Raw genomic sequence first — 20,567 nt, 5'->3', positions numbered from 1 at the left:
TTTAAATAAAAAGCTTAGAATCCGTGAGGGCTACAAGCCCCCATCTGGGAAAAGCGTCCATGCAGATGTACAACAGCGAACAAACTGTTATAAGCTGGCCCAAAGCTGCCCGCTGCCCGCCTGGGTGCCACAAAACCTTGTGCGCTACATTTTGGATTTGGATGCAAAAGAGTTTTCTACCTGTACCTTGTTGTCCTTCCCTCTTTTACCCTCAGACCTACGTATTCTCTACCCTCATACAGGCAGAGCTGCCCCAGGCAGGATAGGCTGGACAACTCTGGCTTTTGAAATGAATGCATAGCTGCTTGTGAAAAGTGCTCTGAACCTAACTGAGTGAAAATTTAAACTGGAAAGGAAAATGCCTACTCCTCCTATGCCTGCTATGTGACGTAGCCAATAGAGACCTCTCTGGCTCTATGACCATATACGTGTCTTTTATCTAAATTAGAACTCCTGAATCAAACTGCACCATTCATGACACTATGTGGATTTGTGACTTTCCCTGGAGACTTGGGTCAATGCTTTATTTTATTTATTTATTTATATTTTAAATTCTGTATTAGCATGCAGCATTGTGGAGGTGGATTTTTTTCCTCGAGGTGGGAATTACACTGAATCTCACTGAATTTAAACTTTTATTTAAAATAATTAGGAGCTAGTTTGTGCAGCCCTTACAATGCTGAGCCCTTACTCATGTGAGTTGCTATTTTAATGGTTTTTGTTTTAGGTGTAGATGGAAAGGAGATATTTTCACTTGTTTTGCAGGACAATCCTCATTGACATTCCTCCCTTTTTATTTCTTTCTCCAATTGTACCTTTTCTTCTTCTCTTTGTCATAGTCTGTCTCTCCTGCTGCTTCTTTCTGACTCCACCTCTCTCTCTCTATAAAGGCGACTGATGTACGGCTCCCCAGTACATGCCTGGCAGTCTGGACCTGCCCAAAGATTCAAAATGTCTGTCACATATGATTTAACATTGTCAGGATATTCAGCATATAATGCAAAACATAGTTAAAATGACCCCCCACTGCACTATTCTCCATCAGAAGTCCCAGGCTATTCCTGGAGGAGCATTCCTCTAGGTCTTTTTGCTGTCAGGTTGCATCCCTATTTTGAGATGTCACAGGCCTTCCCTGACTGAAAACAGGTGTAGTAGAAAAAAAAATCTAAAGGGAGACTAAGTACTCCCTGTTTATGCTGAGAATCCTGGGTTCTGAACTGTGTGAAAACTTTTTGGAGGGGTTTAAAGGTCCTGCTTATCTTCCCCAAACCAGTGACTAAATGGCACTCTTCCACACAGGTAGCTTTTTCACCTGTGACAGAGATAATTTGTCAGTCTCCTGAGCACTCTCAGAACACAAGATATGAGAGAACACAACAGAATGGAAATTACTTAGGCAAAATGTGAGCTCGGGTTGTGACATTCTGAGAGAGTGTAAAGCCTGGCCCAAGACAGCTTGTCATCTACAGAACGCCGTACTTGAAAGCTGGCATTTCTCATCACTTCCATAGGCTTATTTCGTAATCGAATCTCTAGGTCTGAGAAAATACATGGAAAAATGACAGTGCTTGAAGGCTGGCATTGGGAAAGGAAATGAGATGTACAAATCCCCAGGCGCAAAGAAGAATCCAACATTCTTCATGCTAGACACAAGAACATTTTTAAGGTGTATGTTTCGTACACCATGGTTATAATGACAGGGAGTGTGGTATGTTGGCTAGAATAGGGAAGTGGGAGTCAGGACCAAATAGGATTGCCAACCCTCCAGGATTGACCTGGAGTCTCCAGGAATTAAAGATTATCACATGATGAAATCTCCAGGAAAACATCTAACCACAATTGGCAACCCTACCCCTGAGCTACTTTTATTTGCGGTATGACCTGAGCAAGTCCTGTCATCTCTCTGTGCCTCAGATTTCTGATCTGTAAAATGGACATTTAAGGATTTACCTGCCTGAAGGGGTTTTATGGTCTTAATTAATCTAGGTTTATAAAGCACTTTGAGAGATGTAGCTTGAAAGATGTTATAGGAGTACAAAATATTATTAAAGTACCTTCAAGTTCATTAAAATCAGTCACTAAATCAGATAACTGAAAAGTAGTCAATGTGAAAAAGGTGGTGATTGTGGGAATAACAGATCAGTGAGTCGTACTTCAGTGTCAGGTTAATAAGCTAAAAAATAATTACAAACTGATATGATATGGGAAGGAAAATTGTCTTTCTAGTCTACTAGAATTCTTTGGCGGAGTCAACTAAATAGTGCATAAAGGAGAACTGGTCAACACAATTGATCTGGACTTTCAAAATGACTTTGTTAAAGTCCCTCACAAGAGGCTATTGAGGAAATTACACTAAGTAGTTACTCTGTGAGAGGTAAAGGTCTGTCATGGATTAAGTACTGTCGGGAGAAGGGAAAAGAGGAATGAATGGTACATTTTTAGCATGGGTGTGGAGGTTAATGTTGAAGGAGGCCTGGGTCTCACTTTCACTCCACACCTTCCTGCTCCCGTTGGGGTAGGTAGCACCAGCAGATGTCCTAGCAGAGAGCCCCACATGACTAGTGAAAGATTAGTCACATCTTGGGTGCCGGTCAAAACGTGAGGCTAAGAAGTACCAATTAAATCTGATTACAGAATGAGAGTCCTCAAATTCCTAGGATCAAAACCAGCAGAAGATTAAATCACAGACCCCTCCCCCCCAAAAAACTCAGAGCGGAGACCAAATTGCCCTGCAGGTTGCCAGTATCCTTGTCACTGATCAAGGTTAATATTTCTCATTCCCATTTTCAGCCCCTGAGTGAGTAACAGACCGTTCATGTTTGTAGTGTTTTATGATTGGGAAGTGCCCAATCTGAGTGTGGGTGCTCAGCACGGACTGCAAACCTGGCATCTTTTAGGTTTCACAAGGTAAGCCCCCGAAATCACTGGTCATTTTGACCTCTCTAATTCATATTTTTCAGACTAAAGAAAAATCCAACACGAAATATTGTAAGGTTTGTAGCTGGTGATTTTTGGCCCACTTTATAACACTTTATGTGCTTAAAGCTGGATGACACATGAAGGATTGGTCACTTCTTTGCAACATTTCCTTTTTTATTGATTCTTTGATAAATGTGGCCTGGCTTATACATAAGATTAAAAATCTGGCTACAATATGTATCACAGATTTGAGAAACAGGCACTCTAAAAGCCTTTCGAAATATAAAAAAAAATATGTGTCGGGCTCAGTTTGGATCAGCAGGCAGAGGGCTAAAAGAACGGGCCGGTTCTCATTGACTCAGAGAGCAGGGCCTCCCCCCCTCCCCCGTTCAATGGGAAAGTGTAAATAAAGGAGGAGAATTCACCCCGCAGTGGGGTCAGCAAGCTCTGCTTTGTTTCTCAGGAGTACAAAGTCCTGTAGTGCTGCAGGCATGCTGGAAAGGGGGATCCAAAGAAGCTTCGCATCCCAGCCCGGGGAGTAACGTGAGCGAGGATTAATGCTCGTTAGCGCATGCTCCATACATTGCACAACCAGTGAGAGGTTTGTGTTCTGAAGCCTCTGAACCAGTTTTTCTTTCCTTGCTGCATCTGCAAAAATCAAGGAGGACTTCACTTCAGTGGCAGGACCTAAAGGAAAGGACAGCTAATTCTATCCCATTTCCTCAGCGTGCATTTGTGATGGTTACTTTGATTTTCAGTTCTGGCATGGCAGAGCCAAATGGCAGTTGCTGTTCTCCCCAAGACAAGGAGGAAAAGCGGTCCATATTAAGGGCCAAGTCTGGTCATTTTTACTCAAGCTAAGTAGTAATTTGCTCCCTGAATATTCCTATTGATTTCACTTGTGGAGTGGGGTACTACTTAAACTGAGCAAGGGTGGCAAAGCCTGGCTCATGACGTCTGTGGAAAGTCAGTCAGTCGTTTGCTCAGAAGAAGGAAGAGACAGAAGTAGAATTGAAGGGGACATAGACATTTCTGGTGCCAGGTTCAGTGCTGGTGTAAATGGGTGCAACTTCATTGACTTCAGTGGAGTCTACCTGCTGATGCCAGCAGTGAATCTGGCTCACTGGGATGGGAGAAGATACAAAAGGCAGCTGTGGAGAAAGACACTAGGGGAGGAGGGTATAGGGAATTTCCAAGGGTTATCGGATAAGCAGATCCCATTTCAAGCTGGATTCAGCAATAATCTCTCTGTCAGAGGAGCTGATCCTGCAGTGAGCTTTCTGCAGGTGCAGGGATCTGTCTATGCAGAGCCTATTGCCAGAATGTGGCCTTAGGTTTTTTCCATGGGTTCCATCACCATAGTATCTAATAGGAGCAAAGAAGGTTTGTCCTTGAATTGCCGAAAACTGGTAGTAGTGGGGAAGACACACACATCTCTCTCCTACCCTCTCATTGTTTTCTGCTTGCATCTTTGGGTCAAAGGTATGTGCATATGCATATTTGTTTGTTTAAGGGTCACATGCCAAGCTGACCATTCAAAACTCAGATGAAATCGGAAGGGGCAGAAGGAACAAAATAATGATTATTTTGTGCATAGTCATTTTACGACGTCTAGCATTTTAAGCTTCCATTTTTACATCCAATTTCAGAAGAAAGAGGTTCACTGTAAATCAGAAAAGTCTGGGCCATTTTCCAAGGATCCTGAAGCTGCAAATGCCATGGTCCCTTCAATACAAACTAATCAAGTAACGTCTCACCTTTCTGTACATACCCCTCTCCATATTGTTTTCTAATGGCAGGAGGAAGTTGATTCCAAATGGCCTCCCTTTCTTCGATGACCTTTTTTCGATTGGATAGTCCAGTTTTGAACAGCCCAGGTTCAATGCAAGAAACCTTAACTCCAAAAGCTTTCATGTCCCGTCTGCAGAAACAGCAAGTTAATGATGTCATTGCTATTTTAGACAGCATTGTTAATAGCTGATGTATTTATATCTGCACTAATTTTCTTTTCCTGTCTCTGTAGCTCATTGTGCGTATTGGTAAGGCCAAGATCAAACTGTAAGTAAGTGTTATCTAGTGGTGAGCCAGTGTGTAGCCAGCTCAGGGAAGCAGCCACTGTTTTTATTTATTTGATGTCCTTTGCAATGATACACAAAGGGGCCTGTACATACAAGACTATATATATATATATATATATATACACACACACACACACTTTAAACTTCAAAAGTTGCCTTTTGTTGTAGTTTTAAACTAAAATATGGGTCATTGCTTTTTTTATCTGAGTTGGTTCACCCATCCATAAGACTGCCTGTCTATTACATGAAGTTCTGCTCTTAGTCCAAGCATTCTGGAATATCTAGCTGTGCGCTGTTTAAAAAACAATCACAAAAAACACCCTCCCCCAGGAAAAAAACTCCTACCTGCAAAAAAATTAGGGTTAAAAGGCTGAGAAAAGCCCATGTACTCAGTTGAAGAGGCTTGAGGAAAAAGCAATAGTTACAGCCCAACTTTGTTAGGATAATTTTAACTATAACACACGACTATCTGGCAGGTATTTCCTCAGGATAGCGCTTCTGGGACTTTATAAGTGACCTTGCATTTTAAATTATGCCAATTGCAGTGCATACTGCAGTCATCTAGACTCTGTGTAAATGAGAATCAGACCCAATAAGGCCTCTTAATTCTTAGATTCCCCAACTAGCATTAGTTACCCCTCTGCTGGGTACTAACTCACTATCAAGTCTCTCAGCATTATCAAAAATGTATTATTTCCTCAAAATTAACATTACTGTACCTTAAACTGTCATTAAATCCTTCCACCCCAAACTTGGAAGGAACATAGCCACCCCCCCAGACTGCCAGGCGACCTCCAGTGCTGGATATGTTTACTAGTCTCCCTCTGGCCTTTTTTACCAAGGGAAGCAAATGTAATGTAACATTTATGAGGCCAATTAAATTAGTTTCAATTGGTGCTCTGAAGTGCTCAATATTCAACCAGTCTGTCGGCGCTGATGGTCCCATAATCCCTGCATTGTTGACCAGCCCCCACAGACCTGCACAGAAACAAACAAAAAATTAAAGTAGTGATTTAGGAAGCAAATATTCACCTCTATGTAATATAAAGAGGAGCCAAACCGACTGAGAACTCATCAAGAACTGTCTGAGAGCCAGATGGATTACAAGATGGGCAGGGACTCATACATAAGATACCTCTATATCTCCTGCAGCCTTCACCATTTTACCTGAGGCTTGCATTTCACCACCACTCTTTCCAAACCACTTCACAACCTGTATTAACATTTTCCTTTGATGACCTTTGAAGGTGTGTGGGTGGGTGGGAAGTCTGGGGGCTTTGGAAGTCAGTGGGACAGTGAGGAGTTAGAAACAAAGAGCTATAATATTTTTGACACAGCTAAAAGTAAAATATCCAGAATATCAGGGTGGGGTAAGATGGTCTGGATAATATAAGAGACCTAGACTTGCAACCAAAATTGAAGTCAATCTTTTTGAAAACAGCTAAGAGCACAATAATCAATTTCATGTCTCCCTCCACTCAATATACGATTGCAGTGGAAGGCTTGCATCTCCTAGTTACAATAATCTCAGAGTCATTCTGTAGACTCTCTTCTCATGGCTTCTCTTCTATCTCTTTCTGTATTAACAGAGCAGTTAAAGTTGAATTGCAGGACTGTATTAGGCATCTTTTTTTGTATGGGTGCTCCATCCAGAAAATATTTATTCCCCAAAGGAGCTCCCATATCCTGGCTTCTCTTTAGTCACAGCAATGTAGTATGGTGAAGGACCACTTAACAAAGGTGTTGGTATTAACATTGGCATAACAGATTTGTAGTTATTTGCCTTCGGAAGCTAAGTGCTTTCTTAACTCAGCTGCCCTTAGACTGAGTTTCCAAGAGCTGAGCTCAGGTTTCTCTGCCCTCTTATCTTTGGAAATGTGTCCAAAAAATTCTTCTATTACACATGTGTAAAACTGCCAGCTTTAAAGATTCATAACTTTAAAAATCCTGAACTGATATTTTCAAACTTGGATTTTTTACATTTCAGTGAAGCCTTTCAAACAAGATAAATCTGAAGTTTTGTTCTTCCATCATTAGTGTTGACATTGACATAGGAAAGTGAATTTTTCTTATAATCACAAAACTCAAAAAAGAATTGAACGGATAATCCTCCAACATTACAGCAAAAATCACCTTTAGGTTTAGACCAAATGTTGAAAATTTCAACCGCAAAACAACTTGTTTGAGCAAGTTATAAGCAATTAAAAAGGGAGCGAGGGAGGTTAGTCTGGAAGTTGCATGTTGCAAGTTCCAAGCTGCATGGTTCAACGGGCCAGATTCTGTTTCATCTTACCTCTGAGCAGTGCTTTTATTCCACCAGTAGCCCCATTGAAATCAAAGCAATCAATTAATTAACATGAGTAACAGTATCAGAATTGGGTCCTATGAAGGTAGCCTCTGGATAGTTAATATGGGATTGCATAGGAAATATTTTATGGCTGGATAAATAACTGATTGAGGTGATTAATATGTAAATGAATAATTTGTTCAATGAATTTTGTCTCTTTTCCTATTTGAAAATGATCTGCACTCAGAGCCCAATTTTCAAAAAAATGCATTTAATATTCAAAATGATCCACTAAATAAAGTTCTATAAATAATAATGAGTCTGTCTATTGTTCATGAGCAGTTTGTTGAGAGTATTCAATATTAAAAATCTTTTAACTCTGTACATAGCTCTCACGGTATACTTAAAGAGCAAAAGAATGGCCACCCTGGTTCAGACCAATGCTATAGCTAGTTCTGAATCCTGTCTTCTGACAGTTGCCAGTGTCAAATGCTTCAGAGGAAATGAACAGGGCAATTATCGAGTGATCCATTCCCTGTCATTCATGCCCACCTTCTGGCAGTCAGAGGCTTAGGGATACCCAGAACTTGGGGGTTGCATCCCTGACCATTTTGAATAATAGCCATGTTGATGGAACTATTCTCCATTAAACTGTTTTTGAACTCAGTTATACTTTTGGCCTTCACAACATCCCCTGGCAAAGAGTTCTACTGGTTGACTGTGTGCTGTGTGAAGAAGTACTTCCTTTTGTTCGTTTTAAACCTGCTGCCTATTAATTTCATTGGGGACTCCTGGTTCTTGTGTAATGTGAATGGGTGAACAACTCTTCCCTATTCACTTTCTCTGCACCATTCATGATTTTATAGACCTTACTCATATCCCCCTTTTAGTGTAGATGCTGACTCCGTGGGTGCTCCGGGGCTGGAGCACCCATGGGGAAAAAATTAGTGGGTGCTCTGCACCCACTGGCCGCCAAGCTCCCCTCACCCCCCCCACCTCCTCCTCCTCGCTGAGCATGCCACGTCCCTGCTCCTCTGCCTACCTCCCAGCACTTCCCCCCAGCTGCTGCCAAACAGCTGTTTGGCGGTGTGCTGGGAGGGAGGGGGAAGAGCAGGAATGTGGAGTGCTCAGGGGAGGAGTCGGGGAAGAGGCAGGGCCGGGGTGGGCATTTGGGGAAGGGGTTGGAATAGGGGCAGGGAGGTGGCAGAGTTGGGATGAGGAGTTTGGGGAAGGGGTTGGAATGGGGGTTGGGCAGGGGCGGGGCCACATTGAAGGGGTGGAGTGGGGGGGCAGGGCCAGGGGCAGAGTGGGGGGGGGGTCGAGCACCCAGTGGAAAGCAGGGAAGTTGGTGCCTATGCCCTGTAGTCATCTTTTTTCTCAGCTGCTTTGCTCTCTAACAGGGGACTTCGTTCTGCAAAGTGCTGATCACTCTGGCACTGATCCAGCAATGCACTTAAGGATGTGCTCAGCTTGAAACACATAAACAGTCCCATCAAAGTCAATAAAATTCAGTTTCCATTGTGAATATTTGTCTACTTTCCAACAATGTTCTCCAATATTCACCTAAAATTAACTGAATCCATAAAGATTCCTTCCAGTGAAGTCATCCATTAGAATATTTGTGGAAAGCGATATAAAAGAGACAACACAGCCAAATACAAATTTCAAACAAATATCCCGAGGGATCTATTTTGCAGTTTTTATCCATGCCTCTTAAACAGTTGCAATTCACGTAAGTGTAACCTCTCATTGGAGTTTGCTCAGCTCCTAGAGCTCTCGACTGAGCTTCCCGGGATTCCTACCCTCTGGACTATAATAATAACGGCTACCAGAGCCCTCTGACACCATTTCCAAGCATGCTTGGAGCCAGGGGTGGAGATAGAATGGTTTAGAAACCCTTGCTGAGGTCAATAGGGTGGTTTGTGGATGAGGTGATATGGACAAGCAGTTTACTGGGCCAGTGATGAGCCGGGGCTGCTCAGCCCCTCGATGGGGCTTTGTCCTGACTCAGAGACAAAGGGACCAGTTTTTGTTTCAGTTTTGAGTTTGGGAGCGGAGCGAGAAGCAGACCAACTCAGGGGATCTTTGATTAACTTCCCCTCCCTACAAAGGAGAATCTTTGAATTGCTGTGGAATCTAGTGCATGGGTCAGGCAGTTCCAGCTCTGCAGAGACCAGTGTCCACAGTGATAGAGATCCAACCCACCAAGACCTCCATTGGACTCCCAACCAGAGAGCCATGACAAGACTTTGCCCACCTAAGGGTAAAGACACTGTAAGAGGACCATTTTGTTTTTATTTTAGTTGGCCAACAGTGCTACAACACTCATCTCCAAACTCACCCCCACCATATCACCTACCTGCGATGTGCCAGCTGTGGGCTGGAAGGTGTTGTGCATGTTGAGAGGTGGGGAATTGGTTGATTTATTCATGTTTTAGTACTTATTAGTTAACCCTAAACTTTTCCTTCCCCAGAACCTATAGTCCTGCTCCCAGTAAAGGTCACTGCTGTTATATTGTTATTTTTGGATGTGTCATTTCTTTACTGGGGTTTATGTTGATGTATTTAATTGTTTTGCATGTGCTGGGTTTTATACTTCTTGCTAGCAATGGTAGTATTAATGTTCTCCAGGGACAGCAACCTTGTGTCACAGGCACAGCAAGGAGTCATCTTGGGTGGAGACACCAGCATCACTAAAGAGAGCTCAGGAGAGGGGAGAAGCCAGTTCCAAGAAGCAAGCATAAAGGAGGAGGTATGAGCCACACCTTAGGGAGGGGCTACATAGGAAATAATCCAGATCTTCTGTCACTCACCTGCTGACCCCACTTCAGCTTTAATCCACTCAGCCACCTTCCTAACATTGTCTGGATCTGTCACATCCAGCAACACTGTTTGGAGCTGCTCTGAGGTTGCTGCTTTTAGCTCCACTGCTCCCGCTTCAGTCAGACAACTGGCAAGAACTCGAAATCCTTTCTTATCAAAAGTCCTTGCTGCCAGATTTCCAAATCCCGAGTCACATCCAGTGATGAATATATATTTGTCTGTGAGATCTCTAATCTTCTGCCCATCTTGTGCCTTCCATCTCCACCACAAATAGAAGACGGCCAGAAAGATGAGGATGTGGAAAAACATTTTCACTAAAGACTTCTGGTCCCTTTTCTCCTGAAACAGAAAGAACCAATGAAGGGAGGCTTTCCCCCACTTTTGTTCTGAGTTCATTTAAACAGGAGAGGACACAGCTCCTTGAAGCGACTTCCTCAGTGTTCTGCACCTATAGGATTATTGCTTGATTAAAATGAGGACAAAAGCTAACATGGCAAAAATTTTATGATGGGATTTTACAGAATAAAAGGACCCTTGAACACTGCATCCCCTTTTCAGAGCCTCAGCTCCAAAGGAGACATAGTTGAGATGTAAAGAGTTTAGAGCAGGGCAGCAAAAATGAAGGCTGTATAGAAGGAGACTGACAAGACTGGGCTGCACTCACTCCTTGATTTGTACTAGCACAATAAAGCAACTGGCAGTGCAAGGTCTATGAGGAGCAGGGGTCCAGCTGCACAAGCCACCCCCAACCTTCCTCTTTGCAGCACCCCAAAAATGTGGGTAGGGCCATCGTGGAAGGGAGCAGACCAGCACAGCACATCGCACAATGGGGTCCTGATCCAGGACTACAGCTCCTAGGTGCTATGGTAATACAGGTAAAAATAGATTATAATCACAAATATGCTGATTACTGGGATTATGCATTTCTGGGGGACAGTCCACTAGCAGAGCTCCTCCCAACTGGAATCTAAGACTGTCTTTCCCAGACAGAGTCCCAGAGGAGGATGGTGGCACTTGTCCCCCTCAGGGAGTAAATTTCTCCTCTAGTACATTCGTCCCATGAGTTCAGGAGGGTGCAATTTGCATCCCTGCTCCTTTAGAAGTGAATCTGACCATTCAACCCTGTGTTGCCTTTTGTGTTTGGTAAGAGTCTACCACATTTTGGGATCGACTGCAATAATAAGAATAATGAGCAAATAATAAATAATTAACAATGGACATACCAGCATTCATTACAGTCAAAACTTGAGTGAAAAACAATTGGTTGTGCCTCCTCATCTAGGGCCATGACACAGAAAACAAGACAATGAAATAATCTGGGAGACCTGCTAAACAGAGAGAAGGTAACTTAGTATTTTTATACACTGCATATAGACACTGCTATCTCACTGCTGCAGGCAGTCATTGCTGCTACATTCACTCTGGCCAAATTCTCCATCTGGAAGAAGACAAAAACAACCAAACAGTGCAAAAGCAAAGCACATGCATTTAACCTGTTGTTCTGTATTGTGGGAGGGAGGGATGTTCCTGTATTGTATTGTGGGAGGGAGGGGTGTTCCTTTCTTATCCCCACATGTAATCACTTTATGCCCTAAAACACAAGGACCCATATATCTTTTGCCTGATTTCCTAGCTAATGTGGCTGCTTGTCAGAGGCTGCTCAAGACAATCTGCTGCCCTAGGTAAAACTTCAGTGTGCTTGCTCCCTCCTAGGGCAGTAGATTTGGCCTGGTTCCGCCTCCATCATGACAGAAGAGTAGCCAGGGCAAATGTAAGTGAGTGGTGTTGTGACGGGGCACCCTGGGTTGCAATGCCACTCAGATTTGGCCCAGCTAATTCTCTGTTATGACGGAGGGTCGGCTGGACCAAATCTGCCACCCTAGAGAGCTGCCCAGAAATCTGCTGCCCTAGGCTGTTTCCTCATTTGCCTATAGCTAGAGTGGCCTGTGTTACATGTTATGCTTGTCTTCTTGTAAATATCTTTGATGGAAGTGGGTGCAGCCTCTTGCATTGCAAGGTGTTGCACATAAGTGTTGCAGAACAGGATACATACATATACTAATTTGTGTTGCTTAACTTTGCTGTCCCCTGTGACTTCAGTTGTGGGGAGAGGTCACTGAACTAGATAAACAAATGCTTGATCCCAGTGTGGTTAAGTATATTTTGTTTGTACATTAGAACAAGGAGTTCTAGTACGTAAACTTATGTATACACAAAAGAATGTTGCTTTTCTCTGTGACCTTTAATCAGCTTCTTTGGAAAAATAATTCGGTTTATCATAGTGCAGATGGGTGAGGCACTGCTTGGGTGTGTAGAGAGCCACAGAGGATACACAATCTAAGGGTGTGTCTACACCACAATTAAACACCCCCTGGCTGGCCTGTGTCAGCTGACTCTCAAGGGCAGTGGTTCTTAAGCTTTACTGCAGCCTGTACCCCTTTGGTTCTCAAAATATGTTCTTGCACCCCTTATCAAAAATGGTTGAAGTAGGTCAGTTCTTTAAACCTAGATATATCATAACTATAGACTGAAAGAGATAGAATTATATACCATATATACTCGTTTGTAAGCTGAATTTTTTTTTAGTAAAAAAGGGAAGCACAAGAGAAGGGGGTCGGCTTATGAACGGGTATAGAGAGCGGGAGAGGTGGGATGCAGCCCCACCCCCCAACAGAGGGGGCAAGGAGAGGCAGCACAGCCAGAAGAGCCAGGAGGGAAGAGGCGGGGCCAGAGGCTCTCCGCTTCTGGCCACGCTGCTCTTCCCCCAGCCTCGAAGCAGCTGCAGCTCCGGGGCTGGCAGGCTGCGACTGCGCCGCCCGACCCCACCCACCAGAGCATGCTCTGGCCCCGCCTGCCGGAGCAGGCTGTGACTACGCTGCCCAGCCTGCCAGAGCAGCTCTGGCTAGGCCAGAGACATCCTCCCCTGGCCCGCCCCAGCTAAGGTGGGATGGGGAAAGTGTGGGGGTCTCGGGCTAGGGGTGGGGTCATGTTGGAGTTGGTCACAGGGGTTACTCCCCTGACCCCAGCTTTTCCTTCCTCCAAAATTTCCCCACCAGTTCTGGCATGCCGGGACACTTTGTTTACTTAGGTTTACCTCTGTGCCTGTGGACGTTAGAGGTAAACAAACCATCTCGGCCTGCCAGCGGCTTATCCTGATGGCCCGGTTGCCAAAGTTTGCTGACTGCTGAATTATAGGGTCAGCTTATGACTGGGTCATAAAAATTTTCCATTTTTCCTTATCCATCTTGGGGGGGGCTCAGCTTATAAACAAACTGGCTTGTGATCAAGTATGTACAGTATTTATTTTAATTTCACAGTAAAAGTAAGAATACATGAAAAATTACACACTTTAAGTTTACCAACTCTTCTGCTGTTGCTTTTGTTCAATGATGTTCGAGAAATGAGGAACTTTTTGAAATAGCCACATGCATGTCTTCACTCTCATTTAGGCGGTTTCTGGCCTTTGTTTTGATGTGTAAGGGTGATGAAAACCCTCACACAAGTAGGTAGTCACAAATGGCACAAGGATCTCCAGTGCTGTCTTCATCAGTTGTGGAAACGGTGCTAGTTGAGGACACCAGAAATTTCCAAGCTTCATTTCGCAAACTCCATTTGGATTCGGCCATTGGCTCGTAATTCAATGAGATCTTTCATCAAATCACTATTGTTGATGGAATCCAGGTTAAAAAGAAATGGATCCAGTATCCACTTCTTTTCTACATCAAGATCTACAGTAGAAAAATATCCTTGGAAAGAGTCACTCAACTGTTGCAAATGCTTTGTCACTTGAGTTGCGATGGTCATTCCTTCATTTTCTGAAACAACTGTTTGTTGTACTTATGTGCCTGGGCTTAATTTGTGTTTTCAATGATTTACCATCTAAAAAAATCTGGCATGTCTCACACCCCCCAGAAAGGGCGTCTTGCACCCCTCAGGGGCGTGTGCACCCCAGGTTAAGAACCACTGCTCTGGGGGGGGATCAGGCTGCAGGGCTGTTTAATTGAGGTATAGATGTTAAGGTTCAGGCTGGAGCTGGGCTTTGGGACCTGGTGAGGTCCCACAGACCAGCTGCAGGTGTTTAATTGCAGTGTAGACATGCCCTAAGGTTCTAGTGTGTCTCTTCTCACCTAAGCAGTGTCTCATCATCTACACTGCTATTTATGCCTGTGCTGGGAGGAGTTTGCAGCTTCTGTACTCTGCTCCCTGACATGAGGAGTGTACAGTGTAAACAACCCTTTAGACTGAAATTCAATCTAATCATTTTGCTTTCTTTGAAATCAAGATTTTGGAATGAAATTTTTTTATTTTGAAGCATTGAGTTGAAAGAATAATTTTATGTCAAATCATTTCATTTCGATTGAAAATGTCCTAATTTTTCTGTTTTGACATTTCCAATTTGAAACTTTTCAGAATTCTTCATTTTTTGTGAAAAATTGACATTTTGACTTTTGGCTCCAGTTTGGAATGGAAAGTAATTTTGAATTATAAAAATGTCCTGTGAAAGGAAAATTCCAAATTTTCAAACAGCTGTAGTCAGTACAATTACGTTTCTCTGTATAGTGAAGTTCTATGAGTGAGACCACAAGAAAGTAAGCTGGCTTTATGTAATGAGCTCCCTACCAAGGTCATCAGTTGTGATAGAGGTTATGATGTTTATGGACCAAAACCACAGACCTCCCCCCCTTGATCTGAAGGAGTAACTCCACTGGCTGATGGTGATAGTAGACACATACATTATATGCAGGCAGCCAGCCACAAGAAGGAGACAGGAGCACACAGATTTAGCCATTGTATTATAGCTACTGTACCTAGCAGTTCAACTTATTCCCCACACAAATAAGAAATTTCATTTCATTAAATGAAATGAAAATTGATTCTTATCAGCAAAGAACACCTTTCAGAAAGGCAACTCCTCTCTTCTAGCTGGCAAAGTTACAAATTACATACTTTTTCTTAATGGTCAATTTACTTTCTTCAGTTCTGCTTGGGGTATTTCATTTCCTTCTCCAAAATCATGCACCGATGAAGGAAAAATATTGTAACTATGTAGTGGCATCTCACAGGACAGACATGCCACTTCTGCTTTTGAACAGTAAAACCTCAAAAAAAGTAGAGGGTAAAACCTGTGTTGGACAAAGTGAATACTAAATATCTCTAGCAAGTTTCCTGTGAACACCAAGAAAAAAGTGAAGACACACATTTTCATGGCACTATACCTGAATCAGCAGGAGCTTTGAAGCACTTTCTGTGCACAGCCACACTTCAAGAATCTTGCATTTGTGGCAATCTTGTGTTAATACTTCTAATTCAAACTGAGAACAAACTTTTTTCAGAAGCATAGTGTAGGGGCAAGGTTGCGGAAGATTGGTGAGGAGCTAAGTGGTGGACTGAGTACGTGACTGGATGTAAGCAGAGGATGCATGCAGTTTCAATGAACTTTGACAGACCCTGCCAAAAGCTATTGTAGCATAGCTCAGCATTTTTGCCTGTAAACGAGTCAGTTTATGTAATAAGCATAAATAATACATGTAAGAATGTAACCAGCTGTTGACCCCAGGTAACCCTGAGATAAGAGCAGAGAATATAGAGCCGCAGAGGACGCCCCCCAGCGGAGTCCTGTCTGGTCAGCTGTCCCGAACGGCCAGAGTCCCTGGCAGCCGCTCCGTGCGTCCTAGGGGCTCCCCATGCAGATTGGGGCGCAAGTTCTTCCTTCCTTCAATAAAGAATAGTTTACTATTCTTGGGCCTGAGCGTCCTCCTTTTGCTGGTATCTTCCCGCCGGCCCTCGCGGCCACACATAGCAAATAGATTAAGTCCCTGCCTCTCAGTGAGCTCATTTGAGAGGGAGAGACAAAAGTACCCTGTTGTTCAAAATTTCAAAACCAGATGAAAGTATTTCCCTGGCAATTGTAAAAGGCAAAGTATCACCGAACTGGAAACATTTATCAGTAACTCTAAATGAATCAGATTCAGAAAAGCGTTTCCTTTTCTTCCCCTCTATGTCTAAGGTTAGAGCCAAATAAATAAAATGCTTACATGAAAAATTTTACTCACAACTGATTTAGGGGAGATATGGTCTCTTGAAGGTAGTCACTGCCTTGTTTTTCTGTCTCTGTTTAGGGAAGATATGTTCTCTGTGTGTGCTTACTTAAGGAAGTAGTGCTGAACCAGGAAAAGACTGGTTACATCGGTTTCACAAGTCAGTTGTCATAAACAGCGGCTCTGTCTTGATCATTAGAAGGTTGGATGAGCTTGATTAATGTTTGTTCCTTATTCATGTTTGTTATATGATCCATTGCTGGGTATTGTATATGTCACCTGTGCACTCCGAAATGAGCCAAAACTTCACTGTTAGTGTAGGCAGCTACGTTGGTTTCAGAGGTTCTTTGATTTGATTCTAGCAGGGCCATAGAGCTTTTTGGGGACGTGCGGCAAAATCTGAAAATGAGCCCCTCCCATCCTTCCAAAAAATTACCACAGGGGGGAGGAAGGGTTAGAGAGTCAGTGTACCCTGCAGCAACAGTGTCCCATGAGGCTGGGTCCTGCTCCCTGCTCTGAACATTGTGACCTGGTGTGTGGAGTGGCATTGCCATTTGGGTTTGGCCCAGCTGCCTCTCTGTCATGGTGAAGCAGCCTTCATGGCCAAACTTCAGTGGTGCTGCAGCCCTGTGCACCTGCTTGCAAGACCACTTGGTTTGAGGAGAGGATGGGGCAAAAGTGTCTTTCCCCTGACTCCTGGATTCTAGAGTGGGGCAGATAATGAAAAGAATTCACCGTGACCATTTCCTTGCATTTAAAAATGAATTTGCTTGGATTGTTCATTTAATATTAGTGTTAACATAGCACCTGGATCCCTCAGTCATGGACCAGGACCTCATTGTGCTAGGTGCTGTACAAACACAGAACAAAATGGTCCCTGCCCCAAGAGGCACACAATCTAAGCATAAGATAAAAAACAAGAGATGGGTACAGACAGCTTGATGGGGGAATACAAGGAAACAATGAGACAGTATTGGTCAGCACGATAGGCAGAGGTCTCAGCACACCAGCAGTCAGGTGTTTTGTAGGTATCACAGCAAAGGAGGGTTTTGAAGGAGGAGAATGTGGTAATTTTGCACATGTTTATGGGGTGATCCTCCCAAGCACAAGGGCCAGCATGGCAGAAAGCACAAAGGGGCTTTTAGGGAATTTAACCGGTGGGTGATGGAGGCTGACACCATGGGCTGATTGGAGGGGACAGTCAACATCTTGATAGTGAATGAGGGATGACAAGTAGGGTGGGGATAGACCATAAAGGAGCTTGAAAATTAATGCAAGCAGCTTATGTTTAATGTCATAGAGAAAGGGGCTCCAGTGGAGGGACTCAGAGAAGGGTGACATGGTCAAAGCGACAGGCTAGGAGAATGACCTTTGCAGCAGCATTCTGAATGGATGTAAGTGAGGTAAGATTAGTTTGTCAAGGCCAGAGAGAAGGATGGGCAGTAATTGAGATGTGAGATGATGAGTGCCTGGATGAGAGTTTTAGCTGCTTGGATGGGTAGAAATGATTGTATCTTAGTGATGTTTTGCAGAAAGAATCAGCAAGATTTAGACATAGCCTGGATGTGAGGACCTAGACAGAGTTCTGAGTTGAAGCTTAGGTTACAGCTCTGGGCGACAGGCAGGGTGGTGGTGTTGTGTTCAGCAATTGAGAAAGCAAGTGGTTGGGAGAGTTGGGGAATGGCTTGGAGCTCTGTTTTAGCCATGTTGAGCTTGAGCTGGTGGCTAGACATCCACAAGGAGATGTCAGAGAGACACGCTAAGATTTTAGTTTGGACAGGAGACTGGTCTGGAATAGAGAAATCTGTGGGTTGTCAGCATAGAGATGGTAGCTGAATTTGTCTGCAGATGAGATTACCCAGAGATAAAGTGTAGAGGGAGAGGGGAGGAGATCAAGGGCAGAGCCCTGTGGGACCACCACAGAAAGCTGGAGGAATGATGATGAGGATCCTCTGAAGATCACACTGATGGCACAGTTAAAGAGATAGGAGGAGAACCAGGGGAGAATAGGGTCATGGAAGCCAACAGTGGCTGACAGGTTAAACGGGATGAGAATAGAGACTGGTTTCTGAACTAGGAAGTTCGTGAGACTTTGGTGAGAGTGGTTTCCTCATCCAGTGGAGTTCTTGTCTGTTTTGTGTATGTTTTCTATAATATTTTAGTGATTAATTTTACTGGTAGCAATGGAAAGAAAAATGATAAATGTTAAGAATATATTGAAGGATATTTGTGGAAAGTGCCTTTTGAATTAATAGCTGAACAGTTATATTGGAATTCTGATTCTAAGAGTTCTGCTCATGCAATCCAGGAAAAGAATCATACCATGTGACCAATCAAAACTAACCAACATAACCTAATTTTGAATATTGGAAATGTTTGAGAATTATTTGCCGAAATTACATGACAAATTATTCTGCATGGTAAATTAAAAAGACAATTGCAAACGATTCAGTCATGTACCCATCTTGTTCCTTTTTTCTAAATAACTTATGATTTTAATTTAAATTTTTAAAAGATATGAAAGTATATAATGTTACCCTAAAACAATAGGGTAAAAATGATCCATGGATATCTGCAGATAAAAAGCAAATATCCATGGATTTGCAGGGCTCTATGCATATATAGAGCCATGTTATTTTATTTACTTTCATTCTTATCATGCAGAAATGGAAAGGTCGCAATAATGTATTTTCTTTAAGCTGGTCTGTCCACAATTTTCTTTTTTTGGACCCACTCCTGCAATTTTTGCTAACACTAGCAAAGACTCCCATTAAATGGAAACTTTGTCTGCTCTGCAGCCTTCAGGAGCAGTTCCTGTATTTGTGACCTGGTGATTTCTTTTCATTGCTAGATGAATAACTGAAGAGAACACACCAGTGAGAAAAGTCAGACGCTAAGCAAAGTATGTAGTCTTTTTCCAAGGCCACAGATTTAGCATTTTTGAAGTACCAGAAGAAATAAACTGTTGTTCTCAGAAGTGGCAACACGAGAATAAGCTATTTTGACATGCATGGTAATGAAATGATCAATATCCCATTGAAGCCACACATAGAAAAATAAATGCTTTTAACATTCATCTTATGGAAGCTTTGATTGATTGTTGGTTCTTTTCATTTCATTTCATTTAGAAGCTAGTACTAGCTAATGTTAAATGTATTATAGCTCTTTTGACTAAAGACAGTGTATAAGCATGGCAAGGTGGGTGAGGTAATATCTTTTATTGGACCAACTTCTGTTGGAGTGAGAGACGAGCTTTTAAGCTTACACAGAAAATAAATTACCTGAAGAAGAACACGGTTTAAGCTCAAAAGCTTGTCTCTCACCAACAGAAGTTGGTCCAATAAAAGAGATTACCTCACCCACCTTGTCCTCTATTTATAACTCTGCCGTTGCAAGAAACGCCAATCCATGCAGTGTAAGTGAACTGATCAAGGATTTTCCTGCTACAATGAACATATGCTAATTTGCACTGCATATTTACTACTGCCAGTGTCAGAGTTAGGCTTGGCAGAATTTGATTTATTTTTTATAGTTTTGATAGATAATATTAATGTTTATTTTTACTTTAATTTTTTATTGACTTACATTTTCACAGTTGTGGGAAATTATTGGGGGAAGGGATGTCACAGGGTGCTCTACTCACCACTTGTCTGGCACCTCCTCCTAGTCACTCTGGGGATTAGCTCTTGAGGTCAACACCCCTTTGTATCGCTGCACCTCTCTCTCAGGTCCGCAGCTCCTCTCTCATCCAGGAACAGCAGCATCCTCTTAGTGACTCAGTCCTCCAGCTAGGTCACTCAACGTTCCCCCTGCCGGGTACAATCCTTCCATTCTCACAGTGACTCAGGCAGTCTTTCCATTCACTACCCTGCTTGTGCCACTTCCCCAGTGGTGGGTGGGGGAACCCAGACACACCCTCTACTCTGGGTTCCAGTTCAGTGACATTCAACCCAGCAGTTCTCGGCTTTCCTCTCTCAGCCCTCACTGCTCATTCCCTGGACTGCTTCCTATCACTCTGGCTCCCCTCCTTTCCCTGAGTGTACTGCCTCCAAAACCTCCTCCCTCTTCCCAGGGAGTGACTGCCTTTTCCCAGCAGCTGCCCCTGTCTGTTACCAGCTTCTTGGCTTTATAGGCCCCGCTTATTCGTACACAGCTGGACCTGCTTGCAATCACTTCCCTGCTCCCTGGCTCTTTCTTCAGGTGCATCCTGAAAGTTTGAGTCTGTGAGCTAATAGGCCTACCTGGCCACCTTAACAGCTTCCAGTCCTGTCTGGGGTTGAGAGCCCATCACATGGGGTCAAACAATAATTATTTAATGACAGTAGATTTTGAGATTCAAGAAGTTAAAGCTTTATAACCGTTAAAATGTTATACCAATAAATTAAAAACCTGCAGGATCTTATAAAAGGGAAAAAGGCAAAA

General features: G+C 43.2%; 1 protein-coding gene across 2 annotated transcripts; it reads right to left on the bottom strand.

Annotated features, from left to right (window-relative positions):
* Window positions 1–188: 188 nt before the first annotated feature.
* Window positions 189–16,242, bottom strand: DHRS9 (dehydrogenase/reductase 9). Of its 2 annotated transcripts, XM_073305756.1 has the most exons (5): window positions 16,161–16,242; window positions 10,098–10,555; window positions 5,717–5,975; window positions 4,677–4,840; window positions 189–934 (listed from the first exon to the last, which is right to left on the bottom strand). In XM_073305756.1, the coding sequence occupies exons 2-5, from the start codon at window positions 10,501–10,503 to the stop codon at window positions 834–836; spliced, it is 930 nt and encodes a 309-aa protein (XP_073161857.1). In that variant the 5' UTR covers window positions 10,504–10,555; window positions 16,161–16,242; the 3' UTR covers window positions 189–833. The 2 variants fall into 2 exon arrangements, with proteins under 2 accessions (XP_073161857.1, XP_073161856.1); XM_073305755.2 differs by lacking the exons at window positions 189–934; window positions 16,161–16,242 and adding an exon at window positions 3,029–3,567 and having other exon boundaries at window positions 10,098–10,446.
* Between the last annotated feature and the right edge of the window lie 4,325 nt (window positions 16,243–20,567).

The sequence above is a fragment of the Lepidochelys kempii genome, chromosome 11 (genome assembly GCF_965140285.1).
Source record: "Lepidochelys kempii isolate rLepKem1 chromosome 11, rLepKem1.hap1, whole genome shotgun sequence".
Lineage (NCBI taxonomy): Eukaryota > Metazoa > Chordata > Testudines > Cheloniidae > Lepidochelys > Lepidochelys kempii.
The sequence above is the reverse complement of the archived record's forward strand: the minus strand, read 5'-3'. Positions and strand labels throughout refer to the sequence as shown.